This window comes from Falco naumanni, chromosome 11 (assembly GCF_017639655.2).
Source record: "Falco naumanni isolate bFalNau1 chromosome 11, bFalNau1.pat, whole genome shotgun sequence".
Taxonomy (NCBI): domain Eukaryota; kingdom Metazoa; phylum Chordata; class Aves; order Falconiformes; family Falconidae; genus Falco; species Falco naumanni.
The window spans coordinates 1,452,331-1,474,972 of NC_054064.1; the positions used below are offsets into that span (position 1 = coordinate 1,452,331).

Consider the following 22,642-nt stretch of genomic DNA (forward strand, 5'->3'; position numbering starts at 1 on the left):
TATGGCAAGAGTATCCCTTTTTCATGCCCACTGAGGCTTGATCTCTCTTACCCCCCGTCTAAAATTCACCAATGAAGAGATGAACTATAACATAGTCGGTGGTTATCTTTAGTCTTGCGCACGGTAAATAAGTTGTCTGTCAGCTATTCACAAGGAAGCTGTTCCCTGCTGCTTTTTAATTAGTGTATGGCAGAAGAACATACCATGGAGTTGCTCTGGGGGAGGAAATGTTAATAAAAATTGTTTTCCTGGAAACTCTCCTTTCAGAAGCAAGAAACATTTGCAGAACTCCCTTGTTTTATGGGAGGGTAGCTCTTCTTCCATGGAGACAGGTCATAAAATAAATGAGGGAGGAAAGGGGGAGTCAGGAGATGGTCAGAAAGAGGTACAAAAAGATGTATACATTTGTGGTGTTCTGTGTTTTTTTGTGAGAGAGGAAGAGATAAAGAAGTTAAGACGTGAATGTCGAAAAGAACAAAATTACCAAGAATGTACAGAGATGAAATGAAGATATAGGAGGAAACAGGAATTATTGAACAAATCATATAAAGAACATAGTTTATTATAGGTTATAACAAATATCAGAAGAGACCTGTTAGTTAACCTGATCTGTAACATGTTAGGGACAAAAGCTGATGACTAACTTCCAGAAGGTTCTCTTTCATCCTGTGAAAAATACTAAAAGCTTTTGTGGGATGAAAAAATTGAGTAACTGAGTCATGTTACATGGCTTTTTCTGTGCCACCCACACCTACTTTGTTATACGGATATCTCTGTTTATCTATAAAAGTGCACGTAGGTCCTTAGTATAGGCACAGTATGCCAGTGGTATTCCTCGTTGAGCACTCACCTGTCTGCTACCACTTCAATTTTATTTTTTCCTCAGCTTCCATTATTGGGAAACATCGTACTCCTGGAGCCATAGGCAAGGAACAAGCAGTGTCTGCAGTCTTTTCCCTTCCAAACTAATGCACAAGAACGATGCCATAATGCAGCTTTGTGAATCAAGGGTTGAAAAAAAAAATAATTAAAAAATATTGTATATGAAGTACTGTCAAATTCATGTACTTTCCTTCCTCCAGAAATAATGCTAAAAGGAAGTGAATAACAAAAAAACCCCACCAAACCCAGGAGACAATAATTTTTTTTATATTAGTGTTTTCTTTTTCACCTTTAATTTTCAAATGGAAAAAGTTAAAATTTTTGTCTGTGGACTGGAAGTAAATTTCCCCTTCCCTTTTCTCCCTTCTGTCAGAGAGGAGAGCTGCGGGTCTCATCTTGCCAACAGGAGGAAAATGTGTTATGGCTCGTATGAGGTCCTCCCTCTTTTTCTTCTTAAAGATTACAGGGATGGCAGATGAGAAACAATTAGCCAGGAGCTAAATTAAAGAAATGCTTAAGAAGTGGCTTTGGGCATCGTGGCTTGCACAGTATATTCTGTTCTCTTTTGTTGGTAATTTTTTTTCATCAGTGACTTCTGACACTTCTCACCAATGCCAGCAGAATGTACTCAGTTTGTGTTTTTGTTTGACTGTTTATTCTTTACAGCTGGGAAGAGATTTACATTCTGTTGTAAACTGGTGAAAGCAAGGGCTCCCTTCCCTCCTTTGCTCCCTAGCAGTCTTCCCCCACCCATTTAAGAAGCAGATGGGAAGGTTGGTTTCAGCAACCGTTAAGTATCTGTTACGGGTTTGGGGCCTGATCTCATTCCTGAACAAACAAGGTTTAGATGTGGACGCCCCTCCAACAAAGCTGGTAGTCTTGGGAGTTGTAATAACGTAGAAGAGAGGTTTTCTTTCACCTGTACGACTGTTCCCCGTTTGGGAAATGGATAGTGGTTTCACAGTAATTCTCATGAACTGGGAGTATCGGGGTAACAACAGTAAGAGTTGGTCTGTGTTGAAGTAGCTGCTGGAATTGTGGTAAAACAGTGACCCTTGCCCTACGATTTGTTGCTATAGGTATTAATAAGTAGATGAGATAACTAAATAGGATCTTTGGCATCTTTCAGCTTGTGTGTGGTCAAGGCAGAGGGAGGGAAGCGGTTCTTTGGCCCGGTGGGACTGCAAGGGGAGAGGGAGAGAGCACACCCTACCCGTATCTGGACACGGTGTTGATAGGGACTGACAGTGTTTGAGGGTTTTTCAGGCAATGGTTTTATCACAGTCATTCTCCAGTTGCTTGCAGTAGATTGTGAAAGGTTGTGCGGTATCACAGGTTAATTTTACTTCAGCATTCTGTCTAACTTGGTTTTTTTGGATTTCTGACAAGATTCTGCTAATCAGTTTCTGCCTTTCTAGTTTGTGTGTCACAGCGTGTGCAAATCTTGCCACTTATGCTCTGCCTTTCTTTTTACCTTTGGTTATAGAAAAGGCTTTGAATAAAATAATTTATATAGATTGAAAGTAACTGCGAGGTAAGTTTTGTGCAGGATGCAGAATGATTATTTTAGTGTTACTCACTGAAATTATGTGAATGATAGGTATCAAATAAGCACGTGCCAGTCTGGGGAAAATCTTTCAGCCAGAGTGGTATGGCTCTAGATGTGTTGTACTGTTTTAGCAAAAACTTAATGGGGGGGGGGGGGAGAAAAAGGGACCAATCCCTTTGAAATTCAGAGTAGAAGGGTTAATTGATAGAAGTGAGCTTTAAGGTAGCAGATACACATCAGAATTACTGCATCCATGTGAGGGATAGGGAGGAGCTGCATTCTTCATGTTCCCGGGAGCAGGTAAACCTGCTTTGATCAAATCTTGAACTAAAACTTTTCCTGACTGTTCCTGTTCAGCAGTGTGTAGATTTTGAACAACTGTCTTCCCAAGTGGCTGCTTATTGCCATAAGGTGGAAACTAGCACATTGTTCTCTAGAATTTGTGCATTATTTCAGTCTTATGGGGATTTTACCATCACCCAATAATGAATTTTGCTAACAAACGTTTTAATGTAGTCTCCCACTATTTAAAGAGACTATATTATGCCTAGGCATATAGTTCCAGCATTATTTATTTATTTATTTATTTTTCAAGAGACAAAGATAAAATTACTGTGCCAGAATCACTACAAAACTCTGGAGAAAACACCACATGCTTTCCTTGCAGGGCTGGGAAAGCTTATATGGTGATGCTGGCTGCAGTGTCTTATAAGAAGAGGCTGGAAACAGACTGAAACTTTCAGTGGTACTCAGCAATGTTATTAAATTAATTACTGCTAGAATGGGACAGGAAACTTTGTCCAATGCAAGTGCTAGGGATTTAAAATTAAATTTGTCTATTAGAGGGTTGAACACTGACATTTTTTTGTTAAAACTTGTTCAGGTCAACTGACTTGTGTTGTTTATGTAATTGAAAGCATTCATTGGAGAAAACCAGTCTAAAAGATCAAAATTGTTGGAAACAGAAATATTAGAAGTTCTGTTCAATATTCACAAACAGGTTTCAACAGATGAAAACTTTACTTAAAAGCTATCTGCCCATTTTATTATGGATAGAAACACAACTCTGGTAGGTCTTTTCCAGTGCAGTGTATAGGAGGATGTCTCAACAATTTTTTTTGGCTCAAAATATGTAACAAACTGTCAGATTTGCAGTAACTTGGTTCCACAGTACTGTTCTGCCATAATTTAAGAATTTTTTAGCAGGGTGCAGAGTTGAGCAATGATACATGGGTATATATACATAAATATACAGCAAAGTCTGTTGGACATATGCTTTCACCTTACATATACCAACTGATCTGTAAAGGGCATCACAGTTCACAGTTGATATAATCCCCAGTTGTCACTGGCAAAATGGGTAAGGTTGCAAACAGCCTTGAAGATGATTTCAAGATAATTTTGGATAACAACTGCCTGTCTTGAAAAAGATTTTTCTGATCTATGATGCTTGTCTTCTTACAAATTAATTTTTTTAAACAGGTGGATCTTGATAATTCCTTTTGGAATAGATAGCAGTCAACTGACAGGCTCCATACAAATGCATTTTCCCCTAAACAGCGTAAAGAATTGTTTTGTGCAAGAGATCTCACCACTTGGTCAAGCAACCGATGCTCATTTCTGCACCTAGGAGCTTGTGCTGTGCTCTCTGCCTTACCATCCCCTCCATCAGTGTTCCGCAGGGTACCTGCCAGGGGGCTGCTCCCCAGCACAGGTGCTACTGGACACCCCCCAAATACAGTGTTGCCTTTATAGACCTCTGAATTCTGACATGAGCAGTTGGGCTCTACCTGGCCCCTGAAGGCTTTTCAGGTCTCTTGAACTGTCTGGTTACTTAAGACATGCAGCGTTATTCCAGGGTATGCAGTAGTCCCCATTCTATTTCAAATTTATTTAAATAGCTAATGCATTTGAGAAATGCAGTCACTGTTGAAACCGTAAAAAAAGCAAAAAAGAGAATTTGCCAGAAAGTGTGCAATTTTTTTATATGAAATCTGTAATTATCTTATCAGTATTTGCTTAAAGTTGGAGTTGGCACAGTATTAAAATGTCACACAGTTTGAAGAGCAGCAGAATCCCATAGCTGCTTGTATTACAGGCTGTATACAACAGGAAATTGTAAAACATATTCATGCCATACTAAAATGTTTGGAAACCTACTGCAGCAGCATAGATGAAAATGTTTAAATAAGCTGTTACATTAAGATGTTATTAAATAGAAAAGCAAAGAGTGGTACAATGCAACCTTGATGTGCAAGTAATCAAGTCTTTACCTTTCCTGCTATAAATGCTACAATTTAGTAAGCTTTTTAAATTAAAAATACAAAATAGATGCCAGTCTGAGTGCTACGTAAAAATATAGATTGTAAAACAAGAGAGTTAATAAAACTTCAAGTGTTTTTAAGGAATTATCCACTTTCCTGTTAAAGTGAGAACTAGAATATAACATAGACATATGCATAAGATAGGAAAATATTTCTTCATGCAAATAATGTACCCATCCTAATTCATAATTTAAGAATGCCTATTAATATGAGGGGGAGGCAACTGTATACATCAGGGGATATCCTGTATAACTGTATGCTTGGCTTTATTTCAGTCTATGACTGAAATATATGAAATGCTAATTCTATATAGGTAGTTGCGATTTGAAATTCATATACTATCTACAATAGTATGTGGGTATACTAATTAGTAATCCCATATCCATTTAGAATAAAAGGCTAAAGAACGTGATGCTGAGCTTGACTGTGCTATCAGTAGTTAGCTAAACTGCAGAGAGAGACAACATGGAAATAAAACTCATAATCCCACTGTGCAGAAGAGGGGTAAGAAACTGATATATTTCTTCCCCCAAATCAATTAATTCTTAGTAACAACACAGTAATTATTAAAATAGCCATTATTATACGTCTACAATGAGAGTAATTGTGGAGGTTTGATGTAAAGCTAAGAAAGGAGGTGTTAATCTGAAGCAAAGAGTTTAAATGCAGAATTATGATATACTTGGCTTTCTGTAGCGTAGCTGTCAGGCTCGGGCGGTTTGCTGGTCAATAGTGACATTCTGTGTGTCAGTGAACAGTCTCCTGATACCTTAACCTGCAGTTCACACATTACTGAAGCTCCAACTGTCGAACATTCAGGTCCCTTGGTACTGCTGCAGCTTCCAGACTCTCCTGACTGGCTCATGTTTCATTCTTTGGCAATTTGCCCTAATGATATCCCTCAGGAGCTTTCAGACCCGCTTCTTTTCCATACTTAATCGTGTTATATTAATCTGAGTGCTGAGCAAACTGTGCTGCACAAATTGTAATTGTCTCTGATTTCTGCTGCAATTGTCTTATGATTACTTTTTCTCATTTTTAGTGTAAAAATACATGTAAAAAAATGCAGTATAATTTTTATTTACAAGTCTAAATGTCTGAGACAGCCAGGGTGTGAAAGCTTTAACTGCTGACTGATCTGTTCCACAAAGAGGTTCCCTCCCCACCCCCCGTAACATCCATAATGTTTTAGCACTTGCTGTATGGACAGGATTTACATTTTAATTTTAGCTCTTCCTTTTGTTACTGTAAAAGTACATGTCTAATAAACAGTGCTATTATCAAGTTAACCTCAGATAGTAATTTTTTTGTGATATAAAACATTAGGACAGTCTTCTTTTTTTCCATAAGCTTGGCATCTTTTACGTGGGACATTCCTTTTTTTCTTTTTTTTCTTTATTTTTTCTTTTTTTTTTTTTAATGAGGTTTATAGTGTTTCATGTGCTAGATACAGGCTACCTGATTTTGGACACAGTCTTGATGTTTTCTCATTCTGTTGTAACTCTGTGGCTGCATAATAAAATAAATAAATTTGAGTGACTCCCTGATAGCAAAGTGGTGTTTGATAGATCAAATTTGAATTCTTCAGGTATTGCAGGTTATCTTGTTCATTTGAGGAGTGAATTCCTAATCAATTGACCAAATTCCTAATCAATTCCATAGATTATTTTTTTTTCTTTTGGGTGGTGGTGATGGTGGGGTTTTTGTGTGTATGTTTTTTTGTTTGTTTGCTTGTTTTAGAAAAACAGGGGTGTCCATTTTGAATGGTCAGCAGGTTGTTAATGTCTCCTTTCTTGGTCAAGGAGTTGTTTATTTTTTGAGGATGCTAGTGCCAGATTTGCCAGGCTCTGCTTTGGGGAGGGACTTTTGGAAAATTGTAATAAAATTGCTTTGCTGTCACAGGGAATAGTCGCTTCAGACTTTTTTTTTTAAAGGTCGTTTGGAACCAAGATAGTGACACAAACAGGAGTTAATCCTGCATCTGAGTTTAGTGCTCTTCTGTGGGTTCACGCAGGTTCAGATAAATTCCAGTTGTTGCAAATAGCAGAAATGTGAACCAAAAAACCTCCCCCGAGTCTTTCCTGCTCAGCGAAGCTCAGTGCAGCTGGGGTGCACTAAAGTTCTGTTTGTTCATGGTAGTACTTGCGTTTGACCATGATAAATAAGTAGTTCATGTTTATTTTCTTTTTTTCAAGGAAATATCTGAGCAGGGCTAACTTTTAGTTGGCTTGTTAGCCTGACTTCTTGCAAATGTTGTGTATGTATATCAGATTTCTTCATAGATGCATTTAAGCAATTAAATGTAATTAAAAAATGCTATAATATGTGTTTTGGGGAAGTTAAGATTCTTGTGTGTCCAAAGGATAATTTAAGATTTTGTATTTTCTTTTTATTCATATTTTTTATTGCCAATTCTGTGTGTGCATTTTTACTTTTAGTTAACTGCTTGTGTTCATGCGTCAGCTGCATTATTGTACCCAATGTATTGGCAACATATTTACATCCCAGTGCTTCCTCCACATCTTCTGGACTACTGCTGGTAAGACAGCTAACCTGTTATCCCTGTTTCTGAGATTCTTACCTGTCTTGTAATTCTAAGTAACTGATGAAAACAGTTAATTACTTAGTGACTATATATATATATATGTATGTATGTATGTATGTATATGATCTGGTTTATCAAGGCACTTAAGCCAGTGCTGAAGTGATGAATAGAGATATTCCAGCATGCCTTTACATGATTGAATTGGTACCTTGAATTACACTGCTGATTAATATCAATGCACCATTTAGAATCCTGTTTATAATAACTCTTCCTGCTTTATTGTTAGAAAATGCATTCAATAGTTTAAATGAGAATGTGTTGTGGTTTTCTTTTTTTTTGGCATTTATTTTAACTTGAGACAAATGATACTGATATAAGCATTCAGAGAAGAACTGATTGGTTTTTCCAGAATCAGATGTTAGTAGGCATCAGTGTTTCCCTTAGGTCTGTACGATCATGTAATATTTGTATTTTAGACTCAGTCAGCTTCAGGATGCTGTCCAGCACCTTCGCGAAAAAGCTTAAAATCTCCATTTTGTACTTCCAAAAATTTTGTTACAAGAATTCCGCTTCTCCGATGTGTTTCTGTTCACATGACAGACTTCGTGGTTTCAGCAGATTTTTAAGTTGAACAAGAAAAGAGTCATTTTTTGAGTCACTTCTGGCCCTTCAAGGGATGATGTTTCTACGTGCCTGTGTTTCAAGATTTCAGGCTAAGATGATACCTACTTTCTCTTACTTGTAGTAGTGCCAGAGATATAAAAATGAGCGTTTCCATTAAAGCACCTAAAACAGGAGTATCCATCCCTGTAGACTTTCACTTTAACTAGACCCAATAGATCTGTGGTGGAAAAATGAACCATTTAAAGCCATTTTACAGATCAGGAATTATTATATACAAAAAATAAGTCCAAGTCAGATGCCTACCAACAGAAGTCTGTGTTTCTGTTATTAATGTTTTTCTTCACAGAAGTATATTATACTTGTATGTTTGATGAGCTTTGTGTTTTGGTTTTTTTTTTCCCTGGAACGTATAAATATTGATGTTCTACTGAGGTCCACCCAGTCTATTGAACTTGTTTTCAAAGAAATTCTCATTATGTTTCCTTAAGTCTTTTTGATAATTTTTCCTCAAGTTTACAATATTTGTCCATGGTGTATCTTTTTCTGTGGTAGTTCCTGTACTTCACATGTGTATTATTTATTGTTTTTAAAAAGAAATCAAATGTTCTTCTCCCACTCCTCCCTTTACTTTCAACTATAGCTAAGCCTTTCATCTTTAATGATAGTTTTCTTTTGATGAAACTCTGTCCTAATTGTTTTTCCTCCTAGCTTTGATAAAATGCACCAAGATGGGGGTAAAGCTTGGATGTATTTGTTTAGTTTTTGTATTACTTGAGCTTAGCCAGAAGCTTTGTAATTTCATTCTCCTTTGTAATTTCTATCATCCATAAATGCTGTTCTCAGAAGGTAGATCAACACTTTTATTCAAGCTGTACCCTGCAGAGTGCATCCTGAATACTAGATTTTTTTTTTATTTCCTCTCCTAAGCACAGATAATGTTTCCAGAAATAATAATGCTAGATGCTGTACACAGCTTCCTGTGATAATGATAATGGTTGAGATTCTAGGTCATTATGGCATGACCTGAGAAATTTTTTTACTCATTAAAAAGAAGCATGGAGTTTCTTAAACTTGTAAAACTCATTTATATCCCTTTTTCTTCTTCACAGTAGTACAATAGAGTGGGGGAAAAAAAAGTTTCCCTTTTTTAGAGATGTTTGAATGGAAACATAATGTTCATGAAAGGAAATGCACAATTGATGAATTTACTACAGTAACTATAATTCAGACCTTTTAAGTCAGATTTTCATGCATTTACATTTCTCTGTTTGATCGTGTCCAGTTGGAATGGTTCTTTTGTGAGACAGGTTGGAATAGTGTAACAAAAGCACATAGAATACTGAGCGTTCCTTACGTTTTTCATATTAACAGTAAATACATGTTTTCCTCTCAGGTATATAATATATCAACCTAGAAAACCTTGATGAATTCATAAGGTCAAAGTTTATGCTAGGCCAGACTTAGTTTGCAGTCCAAGAGGATCATGTCAATTTAAAATTGTTAAAATAATCTTCTAGTTCTTTTTTATATTTTCTTTCTTTTTTTTAATTTTGATTGCATTTTGATGGAGCAAAGTTCTTTCTATAAAAACCACCTTTTTTCATACCTAGAAACTACCTTGTCATTGCTTTACTTGGACTTCTTTGGGATGTCTCCCATGACCTCTCATTTTCTTAGTGGTGTTCTGAAATGGTACTCAAATATGTGTAGTAGGGGATTATGAGTGTGATAACTTAGTCTGGGAATAAGGCTGTTTTTAAACAAAGATAAAATACATTTCAATCTACTGGCTTAAATATAGGCTCTCATCCTGCAACTTTTTTTTGCATGTTAATAATCCAAGATATTTTGAGAGAAATCCACAATTATTTTTTTATGAGTTGGACTGTGTATATCTTCAAATCTTCATGAAGATAAATGATATAATTCTGTGGGGGTTAGTATTTGATAAATTACATAAACTGCCTAGCTGGTACATTTTGTGAGCATGAAAAAAGAAGGATGTATCTTTGAGTGAAACAGATCTATATTAAAAAATTATTTTAAGTTCTTCCACTTGCCTTAATTTGAAAAACCTCCTAGGTTCTGTCAGGCAACCTCGTATACAGGCTGGTTTTAGGCATAAGGTAACAGATGTTCTTAAAGTAGCCAAACCCACGGGTGCTGAGCATCAATGTGGACTGCAGAGCCATGGGGACTGGCCAGGTTACGAGTACATGCAAGGTGCGGTGTGTGACCATACTGTGGATTTATTTACTTCAGGATGTTTTTTTCCCCCTACGTAGCTTATCTCAGCCTTGAATTCTGTTATGAGAACTCCAATGTGAGAATTCGAACAACTATCCAAAAAAAGAAGAGATAATATGTTTCTTTTCCTAAAAGATAGCAAAATATTAGGCAGTGAAAGTGATTTTCATTCTAGCTCTAGAGGAAGAAGACCCAGTGGAGTTACTAAAAAACTTGGGGGTTTTGAAATTTTTTAAGAATTGTTTTCTACATTTAAGTAAGCCAAAAAGATACTGTTGCACTCAGCCTTATAGGTGGCTAGCATTCAAGAAAGCTTTTTGAAAAATCAAGTTTACACATTGAGATAGTGATTCTAGTTGAATAAAAGTAACTTTCGTAAAGGAGAAGGCTAACTTCATCAAATTTCCTTGTAATTTCTTGGCAAACTAAGTCACTGATATAAAAATGTATGACAGTTTTGTCTGTGGATGATAAAGCATCTGTTCTACTGATGCTCTGTTAAGAATATAATGCAAATAGAAAATTCAAGTTACAATTGCAACATGTCTTTTTATGAGATTTGGTCTCTTCAGAATTGGGATAAATGCATGCCTGTTTTTTTGAGAATGGGAAAATTATTTTCTAATTAACTTGCATGTTTTGCATAACACAGTAATTATTTTAGGCAATGGTGCTGTAGATTAAGAACATTTGTGGTAATAACATATATAAGCAAGAAAGAAACTATATAGCAGCTCCCAGTAGTATCACAGTAAGCAATTTCATGTACATATTACAAACCTCTGCTGTTAAGGCCTCAGAATCTAGTAATAATAGAAGTCATTCTTTGCTGAAAATGATCAAATTGACTTTCCATACCTACAATTTTTATTTCATGCATTTCCAAGATATATTTATCTAATTAGCTTTGTACCTTTATTCTGTTAACTTCTCAAAATTGAAATGATGTAGCTGTTGCTTGTTCTGTAGAAAAGAGCTACACGCTACCCTTTTTAATGATAGATTTATTAATGGAGCAAATCATCAGCTATTTTAAATCAATGCAAGCCTGGTGAAAGCTGCTAGAACAGTGTCGGTGTAAAAGGAAACAAGTGTGCATAAAATGCATTCATGATACAGCACTTGTTTCCACTCTAGTTTCTCCAGTTTGCGTTATTTGTAGCGCTGAGATACTCAGATGTGATGAACCTGAGGATCTGTTCTGCTGCATGCTCAGCAGAAGAATCCTCGGTTACGTGTCGGCCACAGTCATGCTCATTGGCTTAGTTAAATGTGTTACGTAGCGTCAAACGTTCTTAAAATTAGAGTGTTTTAAAGCTGCCTTATTCCGCTCTGAATATAAATGTGTGTCTGCTCTGGAGCAACACCCATTTGTGATTCTATGGGATTTGTGTTTAGTCCACAAAGGCAGAAGGCCTTAGCCTGAATGAAGGCATCAGGAGGTACTAAAATTTTTTGGTATTGGTCGAAGACGTGGGGATCACAGGGGTCTCCGTTTCCCTTTTTGGAAGCCCTATTGCCTAGAAACGTTCGTGACAGTTTGCAGTATCGGCAAACCTTTATTTCCATAGTATGAACATGATGAAAGCTTGTTTTGGCCTCAGTCAGTCTGGGTTTTGTTCGTCTTTTTTGGTGATGGTTGGTTCGTGGTTTTTTGTTGTTTTTTCTTTTGTTTGTTTGAGGGCTTTTTTTAAATTATTATTATTATTTTTTCTTAATTGTTCCTCTCCTGTGGGACATTGTTCATGAAAGCAATTGGCTAATCCATACTGTGAACAGATTTTTCTAAAACTGGCTGCGGCTGCAGGCAGGTGAGAATTGCTACTTTTGCTCCCAGAGCTGGGACCAGTTTGATGGGGCCATGTGAAGTGACGCAGGGAGCCTCTCCTCGGGCCTCAGTGAGGCAGTCGCCACTCAGTGGGTGCTCGTGGCTCAGAGCTGTGATTGAATTAATGCAATGGGAGAAAGTACTGTATGTCAGCTATCTGTGTAGTTTTGTGTAGGTGATCTTACCTTCCATTTATTTTTCATAGTTTATTTTTTATTTCTGGTTTTTTTTTTTCGCTCTAGTATTTCATTTCCCACCGAGTTGCTTAAACTAGCCTATCTATTGCTGGCAACTCTGGAGTGAGTAGTTTCAGTAGTCTCACAGTACCCAGAAGTGTGATGACGATTGTTGAATGTTTTTTCCCTTCAGCGCTGGATACTGAGTATATTCTTGGTTAGATGTTGCCAGATACATTCACTAGAGGAAGAAACAGAAGATCGTAGGGAACTGTGATAAATTAGCTTGACAAATTCAGTTTCTTGCTTTTGTACGGCAGGAGGTCTCACTCCAGAGGCTTTGTGTGGATATTTGTTTTATTTTGACAATATAGTTCCTTGTCTTATTCGAATTAGAAATGAGTAGTTTAATATCTTGTGTTAAATAGGGTATTATGCAGCTTCCAAACACCCCCCAAGGAAGGGTTTCGAAAGCAAATGCAGAACCAAAACTGGTGTTAGTGATATTTATGTAGCATTGTGGTGATGTTAACTGGTACCATATTCTCCAGAAAGGCGTTTTAAACCCACTGTAGTTCTAGACAGACCACTTTTGAAACAGGCACTGTTAGCTCTGCCATACAGTATGGTTGGCTAGTGAAAGTAGGTATGGCACGCTGCTTAGCGAGCTGGGCATGCCTTCCTGCTCATACTTTATTTAGGAACAGTGTCCTTTATTTTGTGGTCATCATTACTGCAGAGTAAAAAAAAAAAAAAAAAAAAAAGTATCCCTGTGTAGTAAAAATTTCAGTGGCAACTGTGTTAATTTAATACAGGCTTCAACAGAAAATGTTAACTAGTTAACTGTATGCATTTAGGTATTTTTTTGTTCCACAAATGTTGTGGTAGTTGGTATTTAAAACTTGATCTCTTCCACTTCTTTTAATTCAGTGCACCGATGCCTTATCTAATTGGTGTCCACTTAAGCTTAATAGAGGTAAGTTTACTAAACACTTCTGTGTACTGATAAGCATGAGGGGGGTGTGTGTGTGCGCGCCATAAATGGTAACTTTAATGGAAATGCTTCAGAAATGATCCCTGGTTTTTAGCATACAGAATTACAAAATTTAAGCTTCAGATACTTTACAAAGTGAAAAAATGTCACTCTGAAATCTTACTTTTGAAGTGTTTTATGGAGAGATGTAGGTTCTACATCATGATTTGTTTCTGTGTCTATTTAATAGCACAATGATAGGTTTTTTTCCTACCTTTTTTAGTGGTTCAGCAACAGATTTTTCCCAATAATAAGAACAATTAAAATTTATTTTGGAGTCACCATCAATCAGAATTCAACATCATTCCAGTCTGCCAGATAATTTACATTCCCGTCCCTCTGGAAATCTGAGTCTAACATTCATGCCATAACGTTTAGCACGACTAATTTAGAAATGACTGGTTTTTTGCCAAAAAAACCAAGAGGTAACCATTCCAGATTTGGACATACAACAAAACAATAGAACTCTCCTGAGTGGTAAGTAATAGCTGGGTCATAAGTAGCTTTGCCTCTCTCTGTGACTGTTTGATGACACCACTAAGCCTATGTGTGTAGTCTGATTATCATGCAGAGTAGATAATTGATTTGGGAACTTTATTTGATTTTACACTTCTGCTGAAGCAGTTTCTAGGGATCAGTTCACATTTGTTAAACTGATGAGGTAGGTTCTCCCCCAGTCTGAGCCACTAGCACTTTGTTTCTGAAGCCTCCTGTCATGTATACTTCTTAATGCCAGGCATAGCCTTCTGTTATCTCAAATCAGGTTCATATAACCTGCATACATTGATTGTAATATCTTGACTAGGATCTTTTTCCTTATTCTATCAGAAAATCATTGAACAGAAAGGCTTGCTTTGCAAAAGAAGTCACTCAATTCCTTCTGGAATTATTTCCTCGACTGTCCTATTAAGTATTATTGTAGGAACATAGAGAAAAAGGGTTCTATCATTTTTTCCTGAAAGGAACAAGTTGTTTAATTCTTAGCTGCTAGTCAAGTCCATTGATGAAAGATTACTTCATCCATTCTGCTATAATGCTAGTAGACATCATATGCCTGGGACTTACATAAATCTGCAAATACTTTCTTAGTTTTCTCTGGTTTTCATCTGATTATATGATTAACATGCTATCTGATTTTCACAAATGTGAGGGAATGAAATGTTGTTATAAGATATGCATAATTCCAATATATTTAATTAAGTTTTGTGTGAATCTTACTTTTCAAGAGTTCATTTCTTGAATATATATGCTTGTATTTCAGAGATTACTAATATAAGCTTACTGTTTGATGAAGAGGAAGTGTTTTTAAAAGCCAGTCTGAATCTGGCATCTAATTTACAAATCCTACATCTAAAGCTCAAAATGTTGCCTTGCCATTACTGTCTTTTGTAATATCATCTTTTGTAATCTAGCACATTATAATATAAATGTACTTCAGGAGGATACTATAGTAAAATGCTTTTCCACTAATTTTTTTCCCCTCTTAAGAGAGTAAAAAATAGATCACTGGAGGATGTGGTTTTGCTGAATGTTGACACAAACACTCTAGAAACCCCTTTTAATGACCTGAACAACCTACCTGGTGAAGTGGTAAGTCTTACAGATATTTCGTTCTTTCTTTCTTATATAAATGCGTGAATTACTAGTAGTTATTTTGCCTGGTTTTGCTAACTGTTATAAAAGGAATAAGGGGGTGAAGAGCACCAAGTGTAGACCCCTATATTTGAGATTTTTACCTTTTTGACAGTTGAGGAGATGTTGAATGGAACATCATATCTCTTATTGTAAAAGTAGGATCATAATTATAAAGCTAGCTGCATTCATTAGGCATAGCCGCTCTAAACGCAAGAGTCTCTTCATCTCATCTTAATCATTATATTACAAAGTAGGCATTTCTGTCTGCCTAGTGGCATGTCTTGCAAAAGAACGAGAGAGTTTTTGAAGGCAAAAAGAAGAAGGGGGCCAATTATCGGCTTCTGCTTCCCTGCCACCTGCCAGCGCTTTCCTTTTAATTAATGATCTGATGGCACTGGTCAATATAATAAGAAATGCTTGTACAGTTGGGGTCAGAAAATTCAGGCTTTGATCTTCTTCAACTTTCTGAAACATTTATTTGTTTTCTCTAAATTATTTCAGTTTTATTTTAATCTCTTCTATCCTGCTGAGGGCTGCGTGAATGAAAACCTATACTGTTTGTCATTTGCTTTGGCAGAGCAAAGACTGCTTACTTAGAATTCTATTTGTAAATTAAACTGCAAACCCAGTTTGTCATAAAAGACGTCTGATCCTTTTGAAATGACGAAAACTGTCTTTTGTCTGTAAAGGATGATAAATTAAGTGCCAGTTCTTTCTGGACTTTGATCTTGCAAAGGGTGTCCCACCCCTCCTCCCCTCCCCCCCCCCCTTTTTTTTTTCCTTCTTATTGCCTATAGGGGAACATACTCTATATCATTTTAAATAGTCACAAAATTCATTTATCTTGTTCTTCCCAATAGAGCTCTAAAAGAATATAATTGTGAAACCACTGTTCTGGTTGTTTAGTGATAGAAGCTCAAGCTATCACAAATGGTTGCCAGAACAAAGAGTTTTATATCAAAATGTGAAATAAAGTTACATTTTCTGAAATTATAAATCATGATAACAAATTGTCTTAAAGTAAGGCACTGTAGTGACATGCTACATCTTTTGGTTTTGTTGGTAGTTTGTATGTATTTGGTACAATAGAAGTCAAACTCTTGATGATTATATTAATGTTGATTCCCTTTGATTTTAATGATGCTAAAATCTACACTTCTTATAAATCATCTGCTCAGTGTTTCTTTTGACTCAGTATCAACTATAGTTCAGAAATGCAAAAGACTATATAACAACTATTCTGACATTTGGTGATTTTATGTTGGTGTATGAAGATATATATACACACATATACGCAGTTATATACAATAATTTTGACTGTGTTGTTCAAGTGTATAACAAGGTAATAAAAATTGAGTATTTTTCTGGTGTGTCAGTAATTTTAACTGACCTTGCATTCAGTGAATAAGGTTGAGGTTATAATGTCATGGAGATATATACCTCTTGTCAAATAATAGCTAGATGTAGAATTGAGAATTAGGTGTCATCTTCCATAAGATACTGGAGTTGTAGCTGGAGGTCCTTTGAACAGTAAAAATGGGTGTTTGTGCAATGAGAGGGACTTCTGTATTTTTACAGATGCATATCAAAATGATCTCTAAATGAGTAGGCTAGCGTGAAGAAAATAGGGATACAGATCTTCATACTTTCAGAAGTATATTCTCCCCCAGGATATATGCGTGTTACTATTATTAATGTCAATGAAGGTTATCCAAGTGTACAGACTATGTGGTAGACTTAAAATGTTTCATTCTGTATCTAATACAGAACAAACCCCCCGACAAACTGTGTTCTATGCAATATACACTTGCAGAATTTGAGGATTTTATAATGAAACTTTATTTGTATATTCCCATTTATTTCTCTACTTCAATCTGTAAAGCGCCTTTTAATTAACACAATTTAATGGAAAACATACACAGTTGTAGTTGGAAAACCTGGAAACAAAAGGCACAGACAACATCCATGTTTGCTTCATGAAATGACAAAATGTTTGTTCTTTTGCGTTCATAAGGGGCAGTGCAACTGCTAACATCTCGGTTAAAAAGTATAAGATGTAGGAGTGTAGAGTCAAAATGGTAAGTTGACTTAAAACATTATCAAATGTCAAAGATACATATGTGAAGCATTTTAACGTACATAAATAAACCTCATAAGCATACATACAAAGATATTAAAATTTCTGATGAAAAAATATAATGACTACCTCTGAAAGGTGTTAAAATAGGATGAAGAAATGAAAATACTAAAGAAGCTCTAGTCTTACTATCCCTTTCAGAAATTGATTCCAGGTTGGTTAACAGCCTAACAAAATAAATGCAGTATTTTCAAAGCGTTTTCTAAAACTGTTTCTTGTGTCCAAAAGGAAATTGAGTAATTATTTTCTTGATCAATAAGCCTGATGATGTCCTCACAGCACAGGTATTTAATAGTTTACTCATGTATAAGTAGTATGCCTATTAAAATGCTCTGATTGTGAATTTTTTAATGATAAATTTAAGCTTGAAAAAACATTATTATATGGCATTGTCTAATAAACTGTATAATAAATTAACTGAGATTTAAAGGCATTTTAAACTCATTCACTTAAGCATTTAAATTATAGTTACAGGCTAGATGACTTTCTATGCATGTGAACTCTATTATTCTGTCAGACTGACCAGTGGTCTTGACTGTGCAAAGGTCAGTGGTCACAGTTGTCCTGAATTACCAGTCCTTTTTTCATGTGGACCCTCTGCTGCGTTGCATGCTGTAATCTTCTTAATGGCTTCATTCCAATATTCACACATAATATTTTAGATTTATTGACTGTTAGAAATACTACCATGCCAGTAGCAGTTCCGCTACTCCTAAGGTATTCAAAATTGGAAAAATAAATCAGTGCAAGACTTTCAGGAATCCTTTGTTTTCTTAGAGGGGGGAAAATCCCTCTTTTTCCTGTCTTCTGACAAGAACACTTGTTTTTAAATTTCATCATTTCACTGTGAATTTGTCTATTATTTTTTAATTAAAAAAAAAAAAGAAAGGGAAAATAAGTAGCTACTTCTGTGAAAGTAAATGTCCTAATACAATAATACTCAATCACCACTTTAATAATGTAAAATGTTAGAAAAAGAATATTTGTGGTGTATATAAATTAGCGGAGACCATAGGCACAAATTTGTAAACTTTGGGCTTGATCCTACAATACCCATTTGCAGTTAACTGACAAAAAGACTACTCCTCTGCTCAAGTCTGAATGCTTTCAGAAAAAGCTTGGAGAACTGAGGGCATCACTTTCAGCAACCCAGTCTTACTGACTTCTCCATAGACTAGACCAGAACTTTTATAAACATGATCTTCAGAAAACAAGAGGCTTTATGAGTTTTGAGCATTTTCTGTGGTTGTTAAATACTGTTAACTATAAAATCTACAGAGCTGTTGAAAGATGCGTGGCTTTGGTAGCATGTGGTGCCTATGCACTATGATGCAATGCGGAATCTAAATGGGTTTTTAGAGTTTTAGTTTTAGGTTCCTAAAGTCACAGGATTTTAGCACTGTAAACTTGAGTGTATGAACATTACTGTTCTAAAAGTAATATTTGAAAAGTAGGCTGTCATTCATGTAGAAAATTAAAGTTACTTTATAAAGCAATTACTGAGTGTGCAAAATATTTCTGAAAATACAATGGTTAATAGTATAAAGCAGTTATGGGCAACATGTAACAGTGCAATTAAAAAGATTTTTTGTAAAATTTAACTATCATAATTTACTATGTTTTCCCATCAGAAAATAACCAAAAATATTACTAATGTATTTTTAGAAACTCAGAGCAGTCCACAGTGTTTGCAGTGTTATGAGGCAGCTGTTTATTTTGAATAAATCCTTAGAGTTGAGATTCTGTTGAACCTTGATATAGTTTTAGAAGCTAGAATGTGAGGTTGAAAACTACAACTAGTTTTGAAAACATTTGCATTTAAGTAGTTGTCTTTGTCTAAATGAGTATTTGTGATTAAATGCTGGAGGGCTATCTGAGATGCCCAAATCCTCTGTGTGTAGATAATATGTGTAAGCCCGTTCAATAACAGTATTGATTTAATTCATATCAGATTCCATTTTGTTGTGAGGTTTTTGTTTTATGTCTCTTCTCTGCTATATCCTTTCACTTTCTTGCTGTTGACAGTGGGCTTGCTTTTATAGTGACAACATCTGATGGGGAGCACCAAAAAATGGTTGAAAGTATAACAACCGTCACTGATAGCAGAGAAATACCTGCATATTTTTATTTTTCAGAGATCTGATTGTCATTGGGAACCCCAGTGCACAGTTCTGCATTTCTCAGGCAACAGATATTTTGAATACTTCTATATGTGCTCAAATTTATATGTGTGCTTAAGATTTTGAAGGAGCAAAGGCTTTGATTAATAGTTACATGATATTATAAATTTATTTTTTAACGTGATATGCAGTTCTATTTTTCTGCCTACACAGACATTGAAGCTATATTAGTCATGCTTTTTTTCGGATCAGATAGTTTTATTTTAGGAATCTTAGAAAGGACATAGGCTGACTGTTTTAAAAAAGTGACACTTAGCTTTAATGACCAACAAAATATGTTTCTACATTTTAGATACTTGATTACCTATGAAAGCAAAATTACATATCACTGTCATGACTTTCTAAATCCCTGAAAAACAATTCTGTTGATTTAAACCTTCTTAAAGCTCTGATTGCTCTTCACTGGTAATGTTTAGCAATCCAATGAAGTCACCTTCCTATGAGAAGCTGTTGCTAGGAAAAGATAAAAACAGTTTGCTTCTAATATAAATTAATCATACCATTTCTGAAATGGATCACTCGAGTCTTCCAGAAATAAATGTTAACAACATTCTGAACCCTGTGGTTTGATTGTTTGCAGTTCTTTATTTTTAAACTTTGTAAAAGGCAACTTCTGCTTAAGACATGGAAAGAAGTGGAGAGAAGGTTTGGCATTTTTATCATACATGGGTGGATGGATAAAAGCATACATAAGGAAAAGATTTTGATAAACGTGCTGCTTTTTTTTTTTTTTTTTTTTTTTTTTTTTTTTGCTTGATGCTAAAACTGTATATTTTCTTTGAAATTTTAAGAACTATTAATGATGTTACCCAAAGAGGTCTCACAGTTCCTTGGTTTTGGATTCATGGATCTAAGCAATCACAGTCCTGCTGTGCACCAAGTCCTTCTGAGCAGTTCAAGACGCCTGGTCTCTTAGCTACACCTACTGTATTGGCTGTAATAACTACTTTAGCACTTTAATCTTTGATTAAACTGCGGAACTAGGAGAATTTGCCGGCAGCCTACCCAAATGTTCAGCTTGGGTTTGCTCGCTGGTGGGATAAGCCCTGAGAAAGCGCTGTCTCTCTGTGTGCAGCTTTGCTGACCTCTGCCTGAAGGAGACCGGGCAGGTCTCGAGGGCGCTTCAGCCAGGCACCAGTGGTGCCGGCTGGGGAACTGGGGCTGCGGCTCATTCTCTCTGCAGCCTTTTTCTTAAGAGCACTGCGCTCCTTGTACTTCTGTGGAATAATGGTAATAGAGCTCTTTCTGCCTTGTAGCATTGCCTCCTGAGAGAAGCAGAAGTTGGAGGAACTTTCTTTGAACTCCAGCGCAGCCCTTCTGAGCTCCAGCTCCCTGCAGAACAGCAGCACAAAAGTGGCCACCTGATTTACACGTTTTGTGCTGGAGAACCCACCTCCAAACTACCAGCCCATTGGGATGTTCTTCATGTTATTTAACTAATAATGTACCAATACAGCAGTGAAGAGGGAGATTTGTTGCTTTCTATTGTTCTTTTTAACGTGTTTTGTCTAAAACAGCCTCTTTATGGACTTACATTAGGGTACCTAGGGCCTGCCAGAACTGAGACAATCAGAAAATACCATTTTCCTCCACATCCACTGCTTTGTCCTTTAATTCGTCTGCTCTACATCATCTTTACCCCCTTTCTTCTCTTACCTGGTCTTACCGTCTGCCCTAATCTCCCCAAACTCACAAGGTATAATTTAGAAGAATGTAGATTTAACAGAATATGGAGAATATTCTACCTTTTCCCTCTCTTATATTTAGAAGATGCTTTGTCCATCATGTCAGAGACAACATTCTAAGGCTGACAGTTTTTTTTGATCTCATGTTACTGCTTTTGTTTTAGTGAAACTGAGCTAACATTGATGGGCGGATTTCCCTTATGCAAAGGATTTATTTCCCCTGGAATTAAATAAACCTTATTTTTAATAACTTTAAATTAGTCATACAGTTCAGAACATAACCCCAAAACAAACAAACAAACAAAAAAACCCCAAAACCCAACACAACCCTCCCCCCTCAACAAAACAAAAAACCAAAAAGCCTCAAAACAAAAAAACCCCAAACCAAGAAATGCATTTATTTTTTCAACCTTGAACTGCTTAACTGATTTTTGTGCTCAGACTTGTACTTTTTTTTTTCTTTTCTTTTGAGGTATAAGGAAGAAACATAAATGAGCCTTGGTGTATGCTTTCCATGGGCTAAACGAATCAGGCGCTAAACTTTTATCTAGATCTATGGAGCTTGGATATAAATTGAAAAGATCACAGCTATGGGGAAAAGACCTATACTGTAAAGGCCTTTCTGCATAGATTATGAACATCATAACTCAATAATTTTTTTTTCCAAAACTATAGTTATAATTGGACCCAATGGGGGTCTCTCTCTTTGATCAGATCACAGTAACTGTGACTTTACACTGGAAAATGTCACTACTGTGAAGGTTTATCACCTGTAGAGCTGGTCTTTTCTCTGATGCCATGTTCAATTCTCATTAGCATTATTCAAAGTTTAGTTGTTAATTAGGGTGACACTTCAATTACAATCATCATCTACCAGAGCAGTCAGGACTGCTTGCATAAAGAAAAAGATATTAATTCTTGCATATATTTCAAAAATGAATGAAAGCTGTTTTGGTGATGGGTTGTGTTTATAATGTTCTGTTTAAAGAGTAACTCTGAATGTTACTTTGTATAGTATTTAGTGATTTAAATATTGCTTTATTGGGTGGTTTGCAATACAAAGGGATGCAGAAACATGTATTCTGTGTGATTGCAGTTGACTGACTTCTCCAGATGACTGTCAAGATGAGAATTAGGAGATTATAGACTATAATAGGGTGTAATTCCACACATCTTTAAAGAATACTGTAATAATTCCAGAATTATATGATTTTTTTTCTCCAAAGTATCTCCAAGTAAGGATCATCACAATTAAGAGTTCTCGTTTTCCAGGTTCTATATAAACACTGATTGCCATTTCCACATAAAAAAAAGACAAAACTCCTTAAAAAAACGGTTGAGCACTAAAACATGAATGGTGTGGGTTTTGGTTTTTTTTTGTTGTTTGTTTTTTTTTTTTTTAATTACAGATGCCTCCTAAGTATTCTTATTTTTTCCCTTTCACATGTTGTATTTTCAAGGACAATTCTAAAGGAAATGTAGCACTGAATTTACATTGACTTTTCTCAGCTGTTTGACAGTGGTAGCAGGTATTCCCGTGGTGCATGAGAAATGATGTAAGATAGTAATTTGACTCAAAAATCCCTAAAACTGAGTAGTAAGTGACCATTAAGAATCCTTAAAAATCAACCTTTGTAGCATAAATAAAAAGATATCTGTCTGTCTTAATTCAAAACAAGTAGGTACATGTTATGATTGAAAAAAAAAATCTGCAGAAAAGTGGCTCACATGCATTTTGCTGTGAAATAATTAAGCTTATTTATGTCAAGAGGCCTTGGGAAAAAAAAGAGAGCATAA

The 22,642-nt window shown here is 35.8% G+C and overlaps 1 protein-coding gene across 3 annotated transcripts in view; it reads left to right on the plus strand.

Moving 5' to 3' along the window:
* DENND1B (DENN domain containing 1B) overlaps window positions 1–22,642 on the plus strand; it is a 168,206-nt gene that overhangs the window by 97,120 nt on the left and 48,444 nt on the right. For all 3 annotated transcript variants that reach the window (XM_040610332.1, XM_040610334.1, XM_040610333.1), the window contains 3 exons: window positions 7,194–7,294; window positions 13,106–13,151; window positions 14,697–14,798. In XM_040610332.1, the coding sequence (XP_040466266.1) occupies window positions 7,194–7,294; window positions 13,106–13,151; window positions 14,697–14,798 (249 nt within the window). The remainder of the gene's footprint in view (window positions 1–7,193; window positions 7,295–13,105; window positions 13,152–14,696; window positions 14,799–22,642) is intronic.